Here is a 21,942-nt window from a genome sequence, read left to right on the forward strand (position 1 = left end):
CATGGAGCGGTGCATTAACAAAGCTCATGTGGACAATGTATGTGGACGTATTTGCACAACATTTATGTAAAAAATAATAAATCTCTGCTGACACACTGCATTTTTTTATTCAAATGTTAATTTTCAGATTCAAACGTAGTTTCATTTTTTGCAATTCGAACAGCATTTCTATATCGAACCATCGTTTGACAGGCACATGCTTTGATTTTTTTCTTCTCCCCGAACACACACACACACACACGCGCACACACACACACGTATGGGCAGCTAAATTGGCATTGGGGGTGGATCATTCCTCATTGAACATGAAACTTCACCAGTGCCCAGCTGCATGAGAATAAAACGCACAGGCTGAGTGCAGGCACTTACTTTAATCCCTGCACATGAAGGGCTGTTCTCTCCAGCGAGGAGGCCAAGGAGCAGGCACCGCAGAGCAGCCCTAATGCTGCATTCACATGGAACACGGTAGACGGCAAACAACACTTTCTGAACAGCACTGAGGAGTGAGGGGCAGGTACCACAGCAAAACGTGAAGATATGTGGCTATGGTGATGTATAAAGACTCCAATAGAATATATGTAACTAAATTATTTTGTGTCAGATATAAGAATTTTGGTAATGCACGTAGCTATAAAAATGCAGCTTACTATTCATATTTTATTACAAAATTAATTTCATGTTAAATTCCCTCCAAAAAGTATTATCATTCGTAGTTGGGTAACTTTACACAAGCCAGCTATAAAGCATCCTATTCATCTCCGAGCACATTTGAAAATGGATTATTACGCATTATGGATATCTTTATGGATAGTGTTATGTGGCTTTGAGAGAGAGCACATCTATAGAGATCTGTTTCCTGGTAGTAATCAATGATCTGTTAACTGAGAGTGATCAATAGCTGATCACTCGGTTTCCACTGGTAATAGAAACCCTTCTTTTATTATACATTTTTTTCATATTTAATTATATTTTTATATAAGTAATAACCTGGAGCTGCAACTTTATCACAGGAACAACTGCGCCGCCACCACGTCCAAATCAGCTTCCTCGCTATGATCACCAAACAACCTCCATGCAGTTTATAAATTAAAAAAAACGACTTCGCTATCGATCCACACTGTTTATGTAAGCCATTTAAGTGAGATTTTCCAGAGGAAACAGCATCTACCACTATAATTCCTGTCGCGGAGGAGTTTAAATATTTGACCTATGAAGTGATATAAAGTTTAAATATTTGATCTATTTATGTATTTGTTTTTATTATTATTTTAACCTGTATTTGTATGCTATTGCATCTAGGACAGAGTTAGTCTGCAAGTGGAGGTCAACTTATCAACCTGCAATTCCACTTTTATTCATTCTTTATTCATCATGAACTGCTGCAATAACTCTGCCAAATGCCGCGTACTGTTGCCAGTGTTCTCTGCCGGTTTGCCCTCATGCTCTCGTCCACTGACATGACTTCCGTTTTGTCATCTCCTGTCCACCGTGTTCCATGTGATTGCAGCCACCTTCCTTCCTCACCACCTCCCTTCCTTCCTTCCCTGACCCTTGATTTGCTCTGTCATCTCCTGCCATTACGGCGTCCTGCTGCCGACTGACCCAGATACCGCGTCGGCTCAGTCCGACTTTCTCCCATCTCACACGCTGCTCGTGGCAGCATACGGGCAGGGTAGGGTGGGTCCGACACAATCAAATTGCACAATTTTCTTCGAAACAAATACCTTGTGGAATGCCTTGTACCTTTTTTGCCAATATTTTGGGGACGACTATTGATGCTTACATTTGAGAAACATTCATTCAGAAACACAATCACAATTTGCTCACTCGCTTTCTACTCTCACTACAAATATCAATTATAAAATAGCCTGGCAATTTATGCTGGGGTTATTTTTCTGTTTAACGCAGCAGAGAAAACGTATTGATCAGTTGGCCTGTTACAAAAGGAATACCTGGCGGCTGAAATAAATTAAGAAACAACAACACATGGCTATGCAGAAGCATCATAAAACAATATAAGAAAATGAGTACCCTCAGCTGGCAGTCAAGTTGAAAATGGCCTTGGTCTATGAAGTTCAGAAAATTGCATTATTTAACTCTGTCGCAAGTATTACAATAACCAAAATCCCACACAATGTCATGTCCCGCCACGTCTCATATTACGTCTGTCGTTTTTTGCAGAGGCAGCTTGAGGGACTTTGTCGATACCTTGCATGAGAAGTTAACTCAGTCAGGATGGCGGCGTGCGACATCGATGAGATCTTTCGCCGCAGATCTGGAGATCTCAGACAGCTGTACCTCCCTCCACAATCATTAGCCCGTGATAACAGGCAACAGAAGACCGACTGTTTCCTTCACACGTCTGGTCGAGATATTCCTTCGCATTTCATCTCCCGGAATGTGATTCCTGGGGGCGAAAAAGAGAAAGCGATAGCCGCTCTGTATCCTTGAATGATTAATTTCCTTATCATTTGGTGTGCGAGAGAGAGAGAGAGAGAGAGAGAGAGCGAGATCTATTTCTGACAGAGATCTATTTCTGTCTCGGTCGGTTCAATTGTGCATGCATGTGTGCATGCATACGGGCCACAGGGCTACAGCATGTCTCATGCCGTTTAATCTTGGAAACTATCCAGATAGTCAGATCAAAGTGCCATTCCCCCTTCTCTCTCTCTCTCTCTCTCTCTCTCTCTCTCTCTCGCTCTCCCTCCTTCTCATCTGCGCTCACTAATCACAAGGCTCTGACTCCTCACATAACCGAGATACAGTCAAGGCTGGGTCTATTCTTTTGAAGGCCCGGAGACAGTCCTTTCACTTCTGTTTCACTCCCCATGCCTTGATATTTATACCTCTCTGTCTGTCTCTGTCTCTCTCTCTTTTTTTACTCTCTCTCGCTCTCCCTTTCTAGATCTCTCTCTTCCCAAATGTGAAGCCAAACTGGACGGCCCGGGTCAAGCTCCAGGTACGTGTTGCTTCCCATGCCATGATTATATGCCTCGAAAAACCATTTCCTCTACCAGGCAGGAAGTGGCCGTGTAATCAGTTAATTTGTGTGTTGCACAAAACTGCCCCTGTCTCTTTTGTGTCTGGGGTTGAAAGTTAAACTTGTTTGCCCCGTGTCAAATGTAATTCCATTGCAAAGGGGGAACCGGAGACTTATTTTTCGTTTTTTCATTCTTGCGAGAAGCTGCCTGTCTCCGTCAGCTATATTCCTTCAGTTGGAGAAAGACTAAAGCAGCTCGAAACGCGTCCCGGTTCGCATTGAGCGAAAGAGAGCGAGAGAGAGTCCATTTGTTGGCGGGGGTCGTGTAAGGGTGTGTGCACGTTTTGAGGACATCACGTCACGCGTCCCCCCCATTCAAAGTGAAGTGTCATGTTCGGTCCCAGCTACGGTAAAGAACTTTTCGGGTCACGTGTCATTAAGATATTTCCACACCTCCTCCTGTGGGACCCACTGGCCACCCCCATACCCCCTTGGACATGCGTCCAACATACTAAAAAGACAGCCTACCCCCCACTCCGCTTTAGAGTAAGATGCTTTTTGGCAACAGATGAGCCGCAAAGTGGCTGATATTTGGGGCTCCGTGCAGGCAGATTAACCCACATGAATCCAGGGCCGGTTGCCCGCACTGGGATTATTGAGCCATAATCTCCCCTGGACTTAAAATGCATTGTTGGCTTTTTGGAACGTCTCCATAGATCCCTGTTAAAAGGCTTGGGAGTACGTGCGCCGGATGAAGTTGGCGCACGTCATCAGCGAGAGTATTGCGGGCGAGAACTGTGGGCTGGCTTAAAACTGGCGCGTGATCCAGTGGCGTAAGCATCCCCCAGTGCACCGGAGTCAATCCGATCGTTCGGGTCATTTATTTGTCATTATGAGACATTGGAATTACTGTCATTCACACCTACGCTAATGTGATGTCGACTTTAGCGCTCATTGTTATTACGAGGCAAGTGCCGGTGCTTGGAAATTCTCCTCAGACATGAGACGTCGACGATTTGACGTATTTGTGTCAGAAAAATGTATAAGTTGAATGGATTTAAGGAGTCGTGTGTGTGTGTGTGTGTGTGTGTGTGTGTGTGTGTGTGTGTCTGTGCGTGTGTGTGTGTGTGTGTGCTATTGTGTGTGCATGCACTTGCTCTGTTGTTTAAAATTGATCACTCTTCATCTCTCTTTTGTCAAATGCACCCAACCCTCATTGTGGTTATTTTTAATTCCTAAGTGGGCAAAAATAGGTGTTGATATCGTCATAACTGTTTTGAATCATACTCCAAGGATTGCGGTCCCTTAAAGAGGACCTATTATGCTCCTTTCAACAAGTTAATACAGTATACAGTGTGGTCTCTGAGGTCCCCAGAACGTGATTTTGAAATTTTCGGCTGAAAACACCGCTCAGATTGTGCATTCGAGCCATTGCGACATGCCTGAACGCCATAGTGTTAGAAAACGGACCACCCTCCTGACGCCCCGAGCTCTGTGAGCCGGGGTTTTAGCAGTTCTCCAGGTCCACTAAATCTGTCTCTCAACAAATTTGAGGCGAGAAATAAGCAATCCAGAATCTTCACTCCCATGAGATCCACAAGGTCTCATTTAAAAGATCGTTCCGACTTTCACCGCGGCGTCCGGAGCAGGGCCGAGCTCGGAGCGCTGCGGGGATGGGGCGGGGCTTGGGGGCAACCTAACGCGGACACACACACACACACACAGAAAGAAACACACGGCAAAGACTTTCCCATCGCACATTTCGATCGTCTGCAGTTTTCGTCAGTTGGACAGTTGGTATTAATTCCTCCTTCTTTGATAAAGATTTGTGCTGGTGTGTAAGCCAACAACAGAGTGCTCACCATTCTTCGCTCTGAGCTTTGATGCTAGTCGGTCCGGTCGCGCTCCAGCCGTGGGTGGAGTGACTCAGATGGAGGGCGGTTCTAATTCTTCCCAAAGCCCCACTTGACGGAGGGTGGGGCTTCCATTCTGAACAGCCTGTTTCACTACATGTTTTCTGAAGCAGACAGCTCACTAAAAACTGACTGCGGTTTGTCTTACAGCATTTCACAGCTCTCTGTGTTTATGTATATGCACACGCACTGTAAAATTTGAGTTTTTCTTAATAGGTCCTCTTGAAATACCTTTCCTGTACAAATCTGGAGGCCTCCCAAAAATGTTTTTCTTGGGGCTTGATTTGTTCTCATAGGAAAAGAACCTTCCACCCGAGCGTCTGTTACAGAACAGTGCCCCCCACCGAGCGCACGAGTGAGTGGAGTGTCACACTTTGAGGCGTGGGCAGGGGACTGGACCGGCTCTGCCTTCATAGAGAAGCAGGGAACACACACGCACACGCACACACACACACACACACGCACACACACACGCACACACACACACACACACACACACACACACACACACACACACACACACACACACACACACACGCACACACACACACACACACACACACACACACAGTCCCTCTCACCTTTTTATTTTTACTTTCTCTCTCACTCTCTCTCTGTCCGTCTCACTATACCTGTATATATATATATATATATATATATATATATATATATATATATATATAATTTTAGGGTGGTTGTCCATTCTCATAAACAAACGCACACCCCCAGCCAAAAAATAAACTTAAAGACACTCTTGTGTTTTGGAGAAAAACACCAAACCACAAACTCAATAAACAAGCCCCCCGAAAAACACCGTCATGGTCGTTTACAGAGAACAGTGTGCAGTTTTCTTTTTTCTTCCCCAGATATATTCTGGTTCACAATGCACAAGGCTTATGGGATTTGTCTCAAAAAGTATTTTGTTCTGGCCATTCTTCGATTCGATTCGCTTTTCTCCACAGTTCATCTTGAGGTAATGTAGTCCGTTATAAATTTACTGTGAATAGGAGTGTACAGGGCTTGAGGTTGATGGGCAAACAGTTGGTCCATTGTCAACCGTCGCTTGCGGTCAACCACTTTTCATATGTAAAAAAATAATGTAAAAATACAATAAACAAAATTTAATAAGGTATAGTTCAAACTTTGCAAAAAATCTTTAAAGAAATCTGTCAATATATTGATTGATTGATTGATTGCTGTGTTTACCTTAAATTGAGGAGAAAAAAAGCGTTAAATATAACCTAAAAACGTTCTATGTTAACGTTTCAATACAGTTACAGTGACGCTGTGGCCACATCTCATTGGTGCCAGGGTTTCTGCGGCTCCTTAATGTCTTTTTAATTCAGTTTGACAAATATTAAGGCGCATTTCCACTGCAGGAACTTTCCCCGGGAACTAGAAACCTTTGGAGGAAGTCGGTGTGTATCCACCGCAGGAACCGGGGTCTAAATTTAGTTCCGGGGACAAAGTCCCGGGAAGCAAAAAGTCCCTGCTCCGGCCCTGGGTGGTACTGTTCAAAAGTGATTTTTTTTTTTTTGACAGTAAGTACAAGAACAGAAGAATAAAGTAAAATTCCACTTCATCAGTTTGGTTGTCTTTCTTTATCCATTTTATTCTTCTTCTTGTTGTATAGTCTTCTGCATTACCGCCACCTACCGGACTGGGGTGGAGCAGGTTTGTTGAATAGTCGCGTGCGGAAATGACGTTTAAAAACAGCCGTCGCCTTTTCATACGTCAGCAGATTAATTTTCATCATCTTCGCGGTGGAAATGCAGGCAAAAACGGGCTGAAGCAAACTTTTAGTTCCGGGGGAAAAAGGTTCCCGGGACTAAAAGTTCCGGTTACTTTGAGTGGAAACGCGGCTTTAGAGTCATCAAATAGTCCTACTTCTGAAATCACACGGTCTTATTTTCCACATTTAAACATTCACATTTTGTCAGGTTTTTTATTTGTTTATTTATTTATTTGATTTTATTTTTAGAACGGTATCACTTTTAAATAGCCTCGCTGTCTGACGTAAAGGAAACTGTTCTAATACATAGTACTTATCTGCAATAATGACCTGTAATAATGTATTGGATAAAGAGAGGATTGGTCCAACAATCGCTCCTAAGTATCTTTTAAAACGTTTTAAAAAAAGGTCTTAAAATGTTTCCAACTCGCTGATACCTGCCGACAGCCAGGCTCGGTCCAATTATTTTCAGGGGGCGACATCCAGTTAACCAGACGAGCTGCGTTGGGTAACAATTGTTTAAATCTCAGCTCCTGTGTTTTGAAACAGCCCTCAACCTCCTCTCTCTCTGTTTCCAATATGTTTCCCCTTCCCCTCTCTCTCTCTCTCTCTCTCTCTCTCTCTCTCTCTCTCTCTCTCTCTCTCTCTCTCTCTCTCTCTCTCTCTCTCTCTCTCTCTCTCTCTCTCTCTCTCTCTCTCTCTCTCTCTCTCCGTCTGATCTGCTCTCATCTCTTGTTTCCCCACAGAGCTCGCTGTGTGGCTCCTATTGAACCCGGCTTTAAATGTTAACCATGTGCTCCATGGGGAGGGCGAAACACACACACACACACGCACACACACACACACACACACACACACACACACACACACACACACACACACACATCCAAGGAGGAAGTGGTTTCCTCTGGAGTTCAATGGACTTTATATATGTCTTTGGCCCCCGCGCCCCCTATTTGACACACACACACACACACACACACACACACTCAAATCCCATCCATCCACACACACACGCGCGCGCATCCAGCGACCGGGGCGGGGCCGACTGGATCCCCCGTCAAGCCCTCACTTTTGTTCACCTCATTTTCTCTTCTTCCTCCTCTGGATTCCAGCCGGAGACAGTTCACCTCTCTCTTGATTAACTCCGCCAACTCCCCGGCGTGCGAGCACAACAGCACCTGTAAGCGAAGGGAGACGTTATTTATATCCCTACTCGCAGAGGATCCCACGCGCTTTTACATAGAGCTAATCACAGACGAGGCGAAGCGCAAAAAAAACCCCCCGAACTATAAAGACATAAAAAAAACCACAAGTACGGGCGACAAAAAAAACATTTCTGAAATAGAATATGGGAAATAAGGGATATAAATAGGAACTCCGAAGTGATATTTGAAGTCAATGAAAAAAGGGAGGAGCAATAAAAACATGGCAGCTCAGACGGAGGGTTCAGTTCAAAGAATCGGAAGAATCCGAATTGGTTTTCTTTTCCCCAGGGACATTAACATGTGCAAGGAATTTCCTCTGATGAGGTTTGGTGCACTTCAGTACAGATAATGTGCATTAAAAATAAAAAAAAACGGAACAGCCTTGGAAAAAAATAAGGAGAACAAAAATACTAATAAAATAAATTGGATAAAAAAAGCTTTTGGAAAACACCTTCCTCAACTAGCGTCAGGAAACAACCAGGATGGAGATGAAGAATGTAAAACCGATCTACAAATACACAAAAAAATTCCACAAAATAAAAAATATCTGTGAATACATAAAATTAATTTAATTTGTGAATATCGTCCCAACATTCACAACTTTCGATTTGTGAATCCAGTTTTTATTTGTGAATCAAAGGCACTTGTGGATCTCAATTTAATGTTTGTGAATTTTCATTTCACACATGTTGATTTGTTTTCACACACGTGGATTTTCATTTTACACACATAGATTTTGATTTTACACGTGTGGATTTTCATTTTACACACAGATTTTCATTTTACACACAGATTTCATTCTACACACACATTTTCATTTTACACACGTGGATTTGTTTTTACACACACAGATTTTCATTTTACTCACGTGGATTTGTTTTTACACATGTGGATTTTCATTTTGCACATTTGGATTTTCATCTTACACACACATTTTCATTTTACACACAGATTTCATTTTACACACACACATTTTCATTTTACACACGTGGATTTGTTTTTACACATGTGGATTTTCATTTTACACACACAGATTTGTTTTTACACGTGGATTTTACACACACACACACACAGTTTTGACCTTCCCCCAGTCTGAATGAAAATCCATACGTATCACTCGGTCATTTTCGGGTAGCACACGATCGCCTTCTGATGATGTCATTTTCGCATTTCAAAGTAAGAGCACGCAGTGTTTCTATGAGCTGTTTTTCTAATTTAAATAATCAGCGATAAGTGACGTGCATTCATTATTTTATGATGTTAAGGTAACACAGTGAGTATTGGTGTGTGTTTATTTGTTCTGTGTACCCTTACTAATGTGATTGTCCATGTGGATCTGCACTGTTTTAAGTGAGGTTACTTTGTTTAAGTTGGGCTACGTTAACTGTTCTAAGATATGACAAGTGACAGCTCCCTGGTTCAGGGACATTTATTCATTGATCTGACACTTTTGTCCAAAGAGACTTACTGTACATGAGAGACTAGAAACAATCAAAGCAGGCATTAACCATTGGAGCAACCTGGAAGTTAAGTGCATGATCTCCTGTTTCTAAATTCAACCAGATACAACTGCAAGATGCTATAAGGAATCTAAATAAAAAGTGTCGTTAGATTCTTATCTTCGTACATTTTCTTTCCTTTTTTTCGCTTTTTTTTATGTTAGTGCTTTATGTTTAATAACAACTTAAAAGCTAGTAGACATCAACAACTCATGTGTTGTTGGTACATTGTCAATAACAACAACAGCAGTCAACAGAAACAAGAATATTTAGTCATATAGCTAAAATAGGATCAGGTATTCAGGTGTTTTTTTAAAGGTTGTGAGTGTCTCTGCAGAGCGTAATGAGCTGGGTAGCTTGTTCCACCATGGGGGCCACCACGCGTGACAGGAGTCTGGATTGAGAACTCATTCCACGCAGTGGAGCCATCACCAGCCGCCGCTCATTTGTGGACCTCAGAGAGTGGAAGTGAGACGTATGGCCTGATACGTGATGCAATGTATGTGGGTGCGGATCAGGTGACTTCCCTGTGGGTCAGCATCAATGAGTTGAACTTGATGCAGGCAGCTACAGGGAGTCAGCGGAGAGAGATGAAGAGAGGCGTGACATGTGCGTGCTTTGGCTGGTTGAAAACCAGGCGCGGCGCTGCATTTTGAATCATCTGCAGTGTGTGCTGGTAGAGTGGCCAGTAGAGCGTTGCAGTAGTCTAGTCGTGACATGACAAGCGCCTGGACAAGGAGCTGTGCCGAGTGCTCCGACAGATACCGTCTGATCTTCCTCATGTTGTACAGAGTGAATGTGCTGGATCGGGAGACAGGAAATTTGATCAGAGGAAGTTAGCTGGTCATCAATCACTACCCCAAGATTTCTAGCAGACTTGGATGGTATTAAGAATGACGAGCGGAGCTGAACATTTATGTGGTGTTGAGTAGTTGGACTTATCGGGATGAGGAGGAGGTCTGTTTTGGAGATATTCAGTTTGAAGTGGTGTTCCTTCATCTGGACAGAGATGTCTGCGAGGCATGCCAAGATTATCGGCGTGGCAGTGGTATACTCTGGATTAAAGGGGCGGTAGAGCTGGGCGTCATCGGTGGAGCAGTGGTAGGAGAAACAATGCTGCTGGATGACCGATCACAGTGAGGAGGTGTACGGTGAGAAGAGAAGAGAGGCGAGGACAGATCCCTGTGGGACACCGATCTTTACCCGGTGAGACTTGGACACCTCTCCCTTCCACGACACCCTGTAGGATCTACCCGAGAGGTAAAGCTCAAACCATCTGTGTGCAGCCCTTTAGTACCAAGATTAAACAGACTGGAAAAGAGAACATGATGGTTAACAGTGTCAAAGGCTGCGGATAAATTATGCAAAATCAGAACAGATACCTTATGGGCAGCTCGTCAGCTCTCAGCTGCCAGCAGGGCAGTCTCCATGGAGTGACCGCATTTGACGCCGGACTGGTTAGAATCCAACAGGTTATTCTGTGTGAAAAAGGTATTTGTTTATTTCAATACAGCATGTTCAAGTATTTTTTGGATAGAAATGGCAGAATAGATACTATTAATATACTATACTATACTATAACATACAACTTTATACATTTTTAATAGACCATAATTCATACCCGTCCAACCTGTAAAGAGATAACTTGTCATTTGTTTTACTTTTTGCTTTTTTTGTAATCATTCAGACCACTTTTTGTTTTCCGCATTGTTTTCCAGCAGGTGTTTTCCGATTGATTGGCGCACACCCAGTGTCATGTCCCATTCCATTGCCTGTTGCCGTTACACCCTAACAACCAAAACAATTCTCAATGGCAGTTATGCTAAAGTGTAGGACTCTTACAGGTGGTAATAGTAATGGATATGTTAGAATGCACAATATGTAATACATTAATATTATGTTATATAAGTAGGGCTTATGTGACATATGTAAGTAAGTTAATATGTAGGTATAGTATTATAATATACATACAGCAGTCCAAAGTGATTAGAATCTTTCAGAAGGTTTTTTTTGTTTTGTAGCATAAAAATAAATATATATACAGTATATATATCATGAATAATAACATGTAAGTGTTTAGAAACATTGTATTGTTAGAATAAAATGAAATTGCAAAGAAATGATGATTATCATATTTATTTGGTAGGATCCAAAAATTGAGAGGATCCATTCCTCCCAGTTCCCCACGATGACGTGCACCAACTGTAAGGTGTTCCAATAAATGTCCTTGCCAAATGAACCCCACGGCGATAAATACAATTAATTAATTAAAATAGGAATACAACAACAGAGAGTAAGATGGATAAAAAAAAAATCTATATACAGCATTTGAAATATACCAACAATCCACCACAAAAACTATGTATATGTGTATGTTTACATTGTGCAATGTTTGAGTACTGAGAAAATGAATATCAAGGAATACCAGGGAATACTGTACAGTTGTGAGAGATCTACCAACAATCAGCAGAAACTGAGAACTGACAATATATTATACATATTAAATATCAAGGAATATAAAATAAAATGTGTAAAAGTATTACAGCAATGAGGTGGACATAGTCATTATGAGGCGAGTCCTAGTTTGTGACAGAGGTCAGTGTCCCTATGGCTTGTGGGCCGTGTGTGGCTCCGTCTGAGTCACTCGGTTCTGGTGTTGTGGCTGTGGAGGCATCTGCCTGACCGCAGCCACTGGAACAGTCCATGGTTGGGATGGTGGGGATCCTTAATAATCCTCTTATCCCTGGTCCTGCACCGCCTGGTGTACAAGTCTTGTAGGGGGGTGAGTGTCGTCCCGGTAGTATGCTCGGCCGAACATACCACTCTCTGCAGGACTTTGCGGTCGTGTGATGCACCCTGACAGGCTGCTCTGGAAGGCGCCAGAGTAGAAGGTTTTCTGGATCTGTGGAGAGACTCTGAACTTCCTCAGTTGTCAGAGGTGATAAAGGGGCTGCCTCGCCTTTTTCACCAGAGTGTGTTTGTAACGTCCATGTCAGGTACTCGGTGATGTTTACACTGAGGTACTTGAAGATGTTCACCCTCTCAACTGGGGCTCCGTTGATGGTGAAGGGGGTGTAGATACTCTACTGTGTTCTTCTGAAGTCCACGGCCAGCTCTTTGGTTTTGGTGATGTTCAGGGAGAGGCTGTTGGCCTGGCACCACCGTGTCAGGTCCTCCACCTCCCCTTCTCATCATTGTTGCTCCGTTGTTTGCCGACTGTGTCGTCAGCAAACGTTGTGATGGTGTTGGAGCTACTCTTGGCCACACAATAATTTGTGCGCAGAGAGTACAGCAGAGGACTTGTGACGCAGCCTGAGGGGGCTCCTGTGTTGAGACTTTGAGGGATTGAGGTGTGGCAGCCCACCCTCACCACCTGGGGTCTGCTGGTCAGGGAGTCAAGGAGCCGGTTGCACAGGGAGACGGACAGTCCCAGTTCCAGAATAATAGAGGGGTCAGTGAGCATGAACTTAGGAATGGAAAAAAAATGAAAATCTTAAAACTTTAAATTAAAGGGTTAACTTCAGTTATGCATTTTCCAATATTTTTCTAAATTAATAATTCAAATGTAACTTCAATAATACACATTCAACATTAACGAATTGAAGGGGTACAGCACTATCCAAATGTAACCATTTAAAGCACTTATTGTGTTTCTAAATGTGTATTTTGAGCAGCAAAAGGCATAGCTTCCAAATGATGTGCTTACCTTGTTTTGAAGCTCTGATTCTACAGCTTCATATTATGTGAAAAAACAAACCTACCCATTACCGATATTTTGACCGATATTTTGTCCACCAGTGCACAATTTTCAAATCAATTTGAAAAACGTTTTATTTAAGTTTCTATATTTCAGAACATTTTACTTATAAGCAACCAAATAAACAAAAATAAACACAAATAACTTTTTGATAGGTAAAAAAATAATAATAATAATAAAAGAAGATATAAAAAGATGAAATAAAAATTGTATTTTGTATTTTTTTATTAGTTCCAGGGAACGCATCATCACTTCCCGAAATAAATTTGTTTTCCAAGTTTCCAATCAACGCAGCATCGCTTCCTGAACCAAGTTCAAGTTCAAGAGATTATTTGTCACATACATAACCAGAGTGTAAACATCAAAAACACGGATGGATTTATAATGCCTGGTCGGACTTATGCTGGTCAGTAATTAAAACCAGCGTTAAACAGAGAAGTACAGGATAAATAATCAATGTTTTTTTGTTTATTATACTTGTTTTAAAATGGGGACACCTTAGCTGCTTAACTGTTGATCTCGATGTGGTCAAAGAAAGTCAAATAATGGCGTTACATATTCCTATATCCACGTATTCCTACATACAGTATATACTGCTACTTACATTGAGATGATACATGCCCATATTTATATGCTCCAGTATATACCTGAACTGCTAATATATAGTTTAAACATTTGTTAAGTCATTTGTCGTTATTAATAATAGTCACGCCTGACCTTAGCCATGAGCTGGTTTGAATACATCACAAAAATCACCTCCACATCATCAGGATCACGAATGGGATTTTGCAGTTCTCCCATTGCCCACATCTGGTTTGGAGTCACGTTCTGCTCAGTCCTCAGCGGATGGTTGTCCCAGCCGTCACGGAACACGTTGAGGCTGTGTTGAAGACATGGCGGGACCACATAGTGGCAGCAGAATAAGAGTACCGTTGCTGGTGTCAGGTGCCCTTCATCCTCCAGCCAGTGCAGGTCACTGTAGAAGAGGCTGGTGACTGACATCCAGACATCTCTCCGCAAGCTTTCAGTGCTGGTGTAAGTCAGTCAAAAATGATGGGGTTTAAGATTTTTGACATTTTCAGCATAGCATTTAAAAGACGAATTTATAACCATTTTATTGTAAAAACAAAATAAAACAACAAAAAAAAGCTTCTGTTCGTCTTCCGCTGATTGGGCACATTGCCGCAGAGGAGTACTCTGTGGCTGTCAAAAATCAAGTTGCAGAGTACCTTCGTCAGTTCATTGAGAGCAGTCATTTTATCCTCCTCTCTTTTCTTTTTCTTTTTATTTATTTTTTGTCTTTTTAAACTGCTATCGTTATTGTGATACTATGTTAGCAATAACCACCAAGGCCAAGGACATAGAAGGTCTTCCCTTTCCAGTCACTTTAAAGAGGAAATGAAAGGCTACAGCATATTAACATGATTTGATTTGACTCTTATGCCACCCTCATCTAATATGTGGATAACGCAATCATTCCCACCCTAGTGTGCATTTATTCTGTAGATTAGTCCAGCAAAACAACAACTTTTCTACGTGATTGACTCTCCATATTACTGGGATGCCCTTGGCATCACTGGTTTAACATCAACACTCTGCATCCATCCAATAAATAGGACATTGATTAATATTCTATGGATTATGAAGTGGTGTATTTTCTACTATTAAACTATTTAACAACTCTTTGTTAAATCAACTAGTTGATTTTCCTTTCATTTATTACCTTTTAAAGTGCGTTCATAACTTGGAGTCAAATTTATATTGCGCTAAACGTAATTCAATTTTTTTTTTAAATAAAAATCAGAAATGTATTTAAATATTTCAATCATTTATGTGATAATGTAATCCATGTGATTGTATCAGCTAAACTATAGGGCTAGCGAGATAGCATTAGCTTTGGCATGGCATTACCGCTGTGTCCCGTGCCCTGCAGCCTACTGTGAGTGAGGGGGAGGAGGCTGGGGCCACGTGGGCGCCGCAGCGGGGTGCGTGACTCGCTGTGGGAGAGAGAGAGAGCGAGAGAGAACGCGAAAGCGCAGCTATATTCAGAATCGATATGTATAGAAAAATCGATCTTAACACTAACCCTACTTAAGATCTGTGCGGGCTCTGCCGGTCACAAATAGAAGCTGGATTCGCAAACCGAAGGTCGTAAATGTTGGGAAGATATTCACAAATGCTTTCCATTTACTTGTAAATTAATTCAATGTTTTCACAAGTTTTTTTAATTATGTAATTTCTTTGTGTATTTGCGGATCCGTTTCATATTTGCAAAATATTTTTGCGAGTTTACAAATCTTTTTTTTTTTTTTTTTTTTTGTATTAGTGGAAGGTGTTTTATCTTTACAGATTACACATTTACACACGGATTGTCGATCGGTTCACACACACACATTATAATGACAGAAATCTATCTCCATATACCAAGGACTGCCGACGACGGTTGTGTTGTTCTCCGTGTTGAAAAGTTTGTCCGGCTTCGGAAATGGCGTCCATACAGTGTTGTGTATGAATATTATGAAGAAGCTGGATACGCAGAGGTTTTATGACTGTGTATTATGGCCCCGTACTGGCCTGGCGTGCTTTTGTCAGCGTTTAAATCCTTGTTGCGTTCTCGTTGGCGGAGAGATTTTCTGTTCACACCATGGGTGTGAACAGCATTTTTTTTTAATGGAGGGGAGGGGAATGAGTTTTCAGGAATATCCATACACATGTGGACATGCTTCATTATTATTATTATTATTTTATCTTTTTAAACGATCGGGTTAGGTAGAAATGAGGTAAATGAACACAAACAAAAAAAATCTTGGGAAGAGATTGGTTCTGATAACCGAACAATTATAAATACATACATGAATGACTCATGTCTCGCTCATTCCCAGACACACACACACACACACACACACACACACACACACACACACAGTCACTAAAGATTCCAGCTTTCTCCTTGAAAGCCAGCACAGGGGGGGTGGGGGTCTGATCGACATTCCTCTCCTGCGTAGCGTCGTGCACAGATTGGTGCATTGGTGCACCTGTGTGTGTGTGTCTATGTCTGTGTCTGTGTCTGTGTCTGTCTGTGTGTGTGTGTGTGTGTGTGTCTATGTCTCTATGTCTATATGTGTGTGTGTGTGTGTGTGTGTGTGTGTGTGTGTGTGTGTCTGTGTCTGTGTCTGTGTCTGTGTGTATGTGTGTGTTTGCCCATGTGGTAAAAGCCATAATTCGATCAGGATGTTGAGCTCTTGCCAGTGTTGGTTTTAGAGTGGGATCAGATCACATTCCCCCTGTGTGTGTGTGCAATTTTGTGGAGCATACTCCAAGCCCTAAGGTGTTTTTACACAGAGAGAGAGAGAGAGAGAGAGAGAGAGAGAGAGAGGGAGAGAGAGAGAGAGAGCCCTTGCGATAGAGCACGTTATTGAGTTGCATTGGTGGCCAACAGGGGGCCCCAGACAGACCAGAGCACACACACACACACACACACACACACACACACACACACACACACACACACACACACACACACACACACACACACACACACACACACACACACACACAACCCACAGCAACCTGCACTGAACCCCACCAGCCCCACTTAAGCCCCCGTCACACAACACACGGACGGGCCAGCAGGCATGGATGTCATATTGACACAACCCTCGCTCACTGGTCTCTCAGATTGGCTTAGTCGACATCCAAGAATCACCATCACACACACTCACACACACACACACACACACACACACACACATATTAAGTATGTAAATACCCAGCCATGCTTCATTCTAATGGTCTCCATCTGCTGTTGGTGTGCAGTTCCCCTGCGGTCAAGACATCGCGTTCTGCTTCCGTCAACAGCAGATTCTAGCTCTAGTTTTCACTGGATTATTTATTTATTTGTTTGTTTGTTTGTTTGTTTGTTTGTTTATTTATTGATTTATCTAATTAATTAAAAAAAATGTAACCTGTGCTGTCAGCGTGCTGGGCATACAACACAGAGTATTTGTATGCCATTGCATCTGGGACAGGGTTAGTCTGCAAGTGGAAACTTACAGACTAACTAACTAATTAATTCATTAATCATCATGAACTGCTGCAATAACTCCGTCCTGTGGACGACCTGTAGAATGACAGACAGAGCACAGTTTTTTGGTTACAGAGAACCACCACCAACCCCCCTCTTTGGAGAACGATCTTACCATGTTTGGGTCTATAAACAACTGCTCAATCGCTACTCCAAGAGGGGGAGAATCACCACCGGTGAGACAAACAAACACAGATTGCTGGATTCTTTCTGTCATTACTGCATGTCTCGCGTTCAGATGATAGGGACGTAAAACAGTTCCGTCAAAAGTTAAACCGTTGAGCGTTTATGGTGTCCACGCCAATCTAAAATTGCTTCTAAAAGCAAAAGGGGGCTGGGAGGGAATACGTAGGCATGCATGCTTTGTCCCCTTGGCCGTTCCTCCCTTTACTTTGTTTTTCCATTTGATGAATGTTCTCCTCCACCACCTCTCACTCCATCTCCCACCTCATCATCATCTCCATGACCACCTCTCTCTCGCTCTCCCTCCTTCTCTCTCTTCGACCCGTCTTTTCCTGGAGAGCGCTGATGCATACGGAAGGGAAAAGGTTCCACTCACTCGACCCACCAATCGCGTTGAGCCTCACCCCCACCCGATCCTGGCCAATGGCCAGAGCCACAATAGGGAGGCTGCTTAAGGGTTGCAGAGGGGAGGGGTTTGGGTTTGTGACGGGTTGTGTTGGAGCGCGTGCTTGACGTGTTTTGACTCGGGGGGGATGCTGAGGATGCCGGGCTCCGTGGTGGCTGTAGAGAGAGCGAGCGGGAGAGAGGATGCGACTACGGGGTCCTCTCCACCCTTTTCCACGGATATACATAGTGTGTACGTTTTAGATGGGTCGATGTGTGCTTGTGGGTAATCAGAGTTATCAGGTAATCAGAATCTGTAATCGATCTCTCAGTGCTCTATTCACCAAGGGTAGTGCATGAGTCCATGGCGGAGTAGCAAGGGAAGATTTGGAATGTTCTGCAAAATTTTACCGCCAGGAAGATGATTGCTCCACTCCAGGACTGTGGCCCCAGGTTGACTGAAGTGTGTTTGCAGTAAAAAGATTCAGAAACCAGTAACAAGGTGTTTACATGGAGCTTTTTTATTTTTTTTTACAACGTTATGGATCCTCTCAACCCCTCGTCGTTTCACCTGGTTGTACTTGCTGTAACTGGTTAGTCTGACGCCAGAGCCAGAGGGCGGAGACATGGCGATCCAGGTCCTCTCTGCCGGACCCTGTGAGTATTCTGCTCAGAAAATGTCATTCATATTGACTCATGTCCGATTGATTCTCATATTGATGATGTCGGCAATGATGCAGCATCTTAAAAACGCTAATCATGGATGATGGTTTAGGGGCTGCAACAAACGGTTGATTCAGTTAATCACTGCCAAGCGTTTAGACCATAAAATGACAGTAAAACAGGATGGTACACAAAGATGGTGAATGCCCATTGAAAGGATAAACGGATACATTGAAATTGCATCCTCTGAAGCATAACGGTTCACCTCACAACGTGGGATAATGACATACGTGCATCGTGACGTTGTATACTAATTGTATGTCTTCTTATTGAGAGTTAACATATTTCAAAGAAAAACAGAGGTTTAGATGGAACAAGTCGAAGCAGTGTTTCTTTTCCTGTTTGACTACTTTTCTCATTTTGCACGTTGCATTGCTACTCTGTAAGTAAGGCATTACAGTACATTACATTGAATTCACCAAATACATAACAGTGCAACACAGTTATAATTATTATCATCCAAATGCATTCTTCAAAGTTGTAAAATCTAATGAGTACATTTTTTTTGTATGTCAGCCTTGTTTGTGAACAGATGCCTGAAGTTCGCATTAGTCACCGTGTATTGATAGAACAGCCTTTCGAGTTTTGCCTTTCGATCCGAGCAACAAGCCTGCGCTTGTGTCACGAGGCTGACTAAAGTACAAGTACAGATCCGGCATTCGGCTCCCTCGAAAACTCCGATCTATACTTAGAGACACGTCTTTATGACATCACAGGACCGAGGCGGCTATTTTTGCCCCCCCCCAGCTAACTAATGAATGCATGCTGGTCTTGTGGTCTCTCACACTGCCTCCCGCAAAGGTTTGTGTTTACATGGTGGGAGCTGTAATCATCACGAGGGATGAACAGAGGATACCATTATAGACTTGGCCGACATTGCATGGCTGGACATTAAAAGGGAAAAGTGCTCAGTTCAGGAAATCATATTTTGGTCGGTTTAGTAATTTTTAAAGAACACAAAATGAGTCCCCTCCGCCGAAAGCCACAGAGCTGGGGACCCAGACTGGTCCCTGTGAGGACATCTGGTACATATGTTATATCTGCCAAATTCAGAAACGAGAGCATTTAACTTCGAATCAAGCTCATTTGGGTAGAAAAGACGAGAGTGATTTATCTTCGTAAGTGGAGTTTTTTTGGGAACACAGTTCATCCCAATAGGACACAATTGGTCCCAATGGTCCCAATTATAACCTAGGGATTTGGAGGAGAAATCTGCCGTTGTTTGAGCCATTGTTCACCCCACCGGTTTACTCAGCAAATCAGGAAATGGTGGATATTTTTTATTTTTTTAATATTTTTTCTCCCCTACGCCGTAACACTTTAAGCTCCGCCCGCTGTGGGACCAAACCAGGAGCGTATTATGAAGGTCACTTTTGAACCCAGTTGCCTTTTAATTTAGTGGCTTTTTTTTTTTTTACATTTATACCGACTTTCCATGTGGGATTCCAGTGGACTGGAGCCAGAGTCAACTAAAAATGTGGTCAACTTAAAATATGCTTGACAGAAATAAAACGAGTTTCCTTTTGGGACATTCTACGATGGACGTATATCTCGCACCACCGTGAATGTCAACGAGCTTCAGCGCAGCAATGAATACAGGGAGTACTCCCTACACACAGGGTGTGTAGGGAGTACTTACGAGATATTGGTGCATCCCATCAGTGGAAAGGCTGTATTGCCACGTATAGAGCCGCTGAATGAGATAACCATCCGTCCAGCGTTCTGTATTGTCTCCCCCATGCAGACCGTCCCCGACCCCATTGCAGAGCCTCCGGGCGGCCCGTGAACTAAGTGCACTGACCTGCACGCGTGTTAATATTTAAACAGCACGTCAATACGGATTTGACTACAACTGGATGATGGGGCTGTGGGGGTCGGGTTGGGTGGGTTTTGGGGGGAGGTGGGGTGTCTTCTGCCTCTATGATTTGGATCCCTTGCCACTCGTGCTTCACCTCTGTGACCGACGAGCCAGTGACACGCCAGCAGTTGTAGCTTGTGCTGTAGCTGGCGGTTAAAAGGCAAAAGACACTGTTGGGAATCACAAATGAGGAGGTTTGCTCAACGTCCTCTGCTGCTTCAAACACTGGTGGACGGTTTTGAAAGGACCTGAATGTATTGTAAACATATTTTCCTGTTTTGCCATTGTGCAGTTTTTGCATATGTACTGGACTGGACTTCAACTTTGTGCACATACGAGGTATTGCATAACTGCATTTTTAAATATGTTTTTAATCCTTGAATGATTATATCCTTGATGAGAGTGTTTAGTGACCCCAACTGGCTGAAGTATGATGTGTCTCTCTCAGTGTCTCTCTTTCTCTCAAGCTCAACCTCTGGTATTCTTGTTTAGATATTAGTTTTATTTTGGCCACACTCACAGCAGCATGGATCTAGTGTCTACCAAAAATGTGAAAATGTGTCTATATTTGGGCCTCCTATCCGTAAGCGGTCAGGGTGGAGTCCAGTATCAATTGTGGTTCTGTGTCGTTTAAATTGGCTGTAGGCCCAGAAGTCAGAAAAAAAAGACCTACAATTAACTGACTAGGAGCAACGCGTCCCTAAATTAGGAGCAAATCCCAAACAGTTTTGAAATTTTGTTCATCGTGTTGTGTTACGCTACAGTATACTTTCTCCTGAGTATGTTCTCTTTGCCTCTCTCTCTCTCTCCCCCTCTCCCTCTCTCTTTCCTCTCTCTCTTGGATATTAAGACCCAGAGGCACTCAGTAGTCCCACCAAAATATGAAAATAACTAGATGAGATTAGATTTGGAACTGTGTAACCATCCAAATCGGTGTGAAATGTTTCCCTCTGTGGAAACGCAGTTGTAAATCAACTGAAAAAACACACTGCAAAAACATACTCCGGCCAGTGCGTGAAGCCTATTTATTCAGCTTGTTGCCATTTTTGTCTTCTAGGTGTGTGTGTTGTGTGTGCGTGCGTGCGTGCGTGCATGCGTGCGTGTTTGTTCGCACACTTGCCCTTGTGTTGGGACTCTCTATCCATGTCCTCGGACAGCCTCAATATCTGAGGTCAGCCATCAACAGGTTTTTCCCACCGAAGGAACTATTTCAGGTACCAGGAACTTAGTTCTCGGCTGAATGACGACCCTCTGCCTTTTTTCCACAGGAGTAGTATTGTTCCGAAATTGGTTCCACTTTGAGAGTTCCTGCGTCCCAAAAAAAAAAACGTCCATGCAAGAGACACTTGAATGGACACGAGGTGGTACTTTTCGGGGGAACGGAAACCCGCGAGGTTGACTTGGTAGTCAAGTAATCCCTCTCCTGATTTGCATAATCTCCACGGCTCCTAGCTCCAGTGGGAAAGCAACCAAGAACTATTTTAGAGACTGCTAAGGTTCCCATTCCAGAACAGTTCCAAGTCTGAAGGGTTCTTCATTTAGTTCCTGTACCTTGGTGGAAAAAGGGTTATTGGGGACCCGCAAGCTGCCAAACCTGGCCCACAGACACCAGCAGAGCAAC

The 21,942-nt window shown here is 43.0% G+C and overlaps 1 protein-coding gene across 1 annotated transcript in view; it reads left to right on the forward strand.

Annotated features, from left to right (window-relative positions):
* Window positions 1-21,942, forward strand: part of triob (trio Rho guanine nucleotide exchange factor b) — a gene marked incomplete at its 5' end in the record, with an annotated part of 157,661 nt that overhangs the window by 15,064 nt on the left and 120,655 nt on the right. Inside the window, 1 exon segment of the mRNA XM_080005935.1 lies at window positions 2,906-2,959. Within this exon segment, the coding sequence (XP_079862061.1) occupies window positions 2,906-2,959 (54 nt within the window).

The sequence above is a fragment of the Zeus faber genome (assembly GCF_960531495.2).
Source record: "Zeus faber genome assembly, chromosome: 8".
In the NCBI taxonomy this organism is placed as follows: Eukaryota; Metazoa; Chordata; class Actinopteri; order Zeiformes; family Zeidae; genus Zeus; species Zeus faber.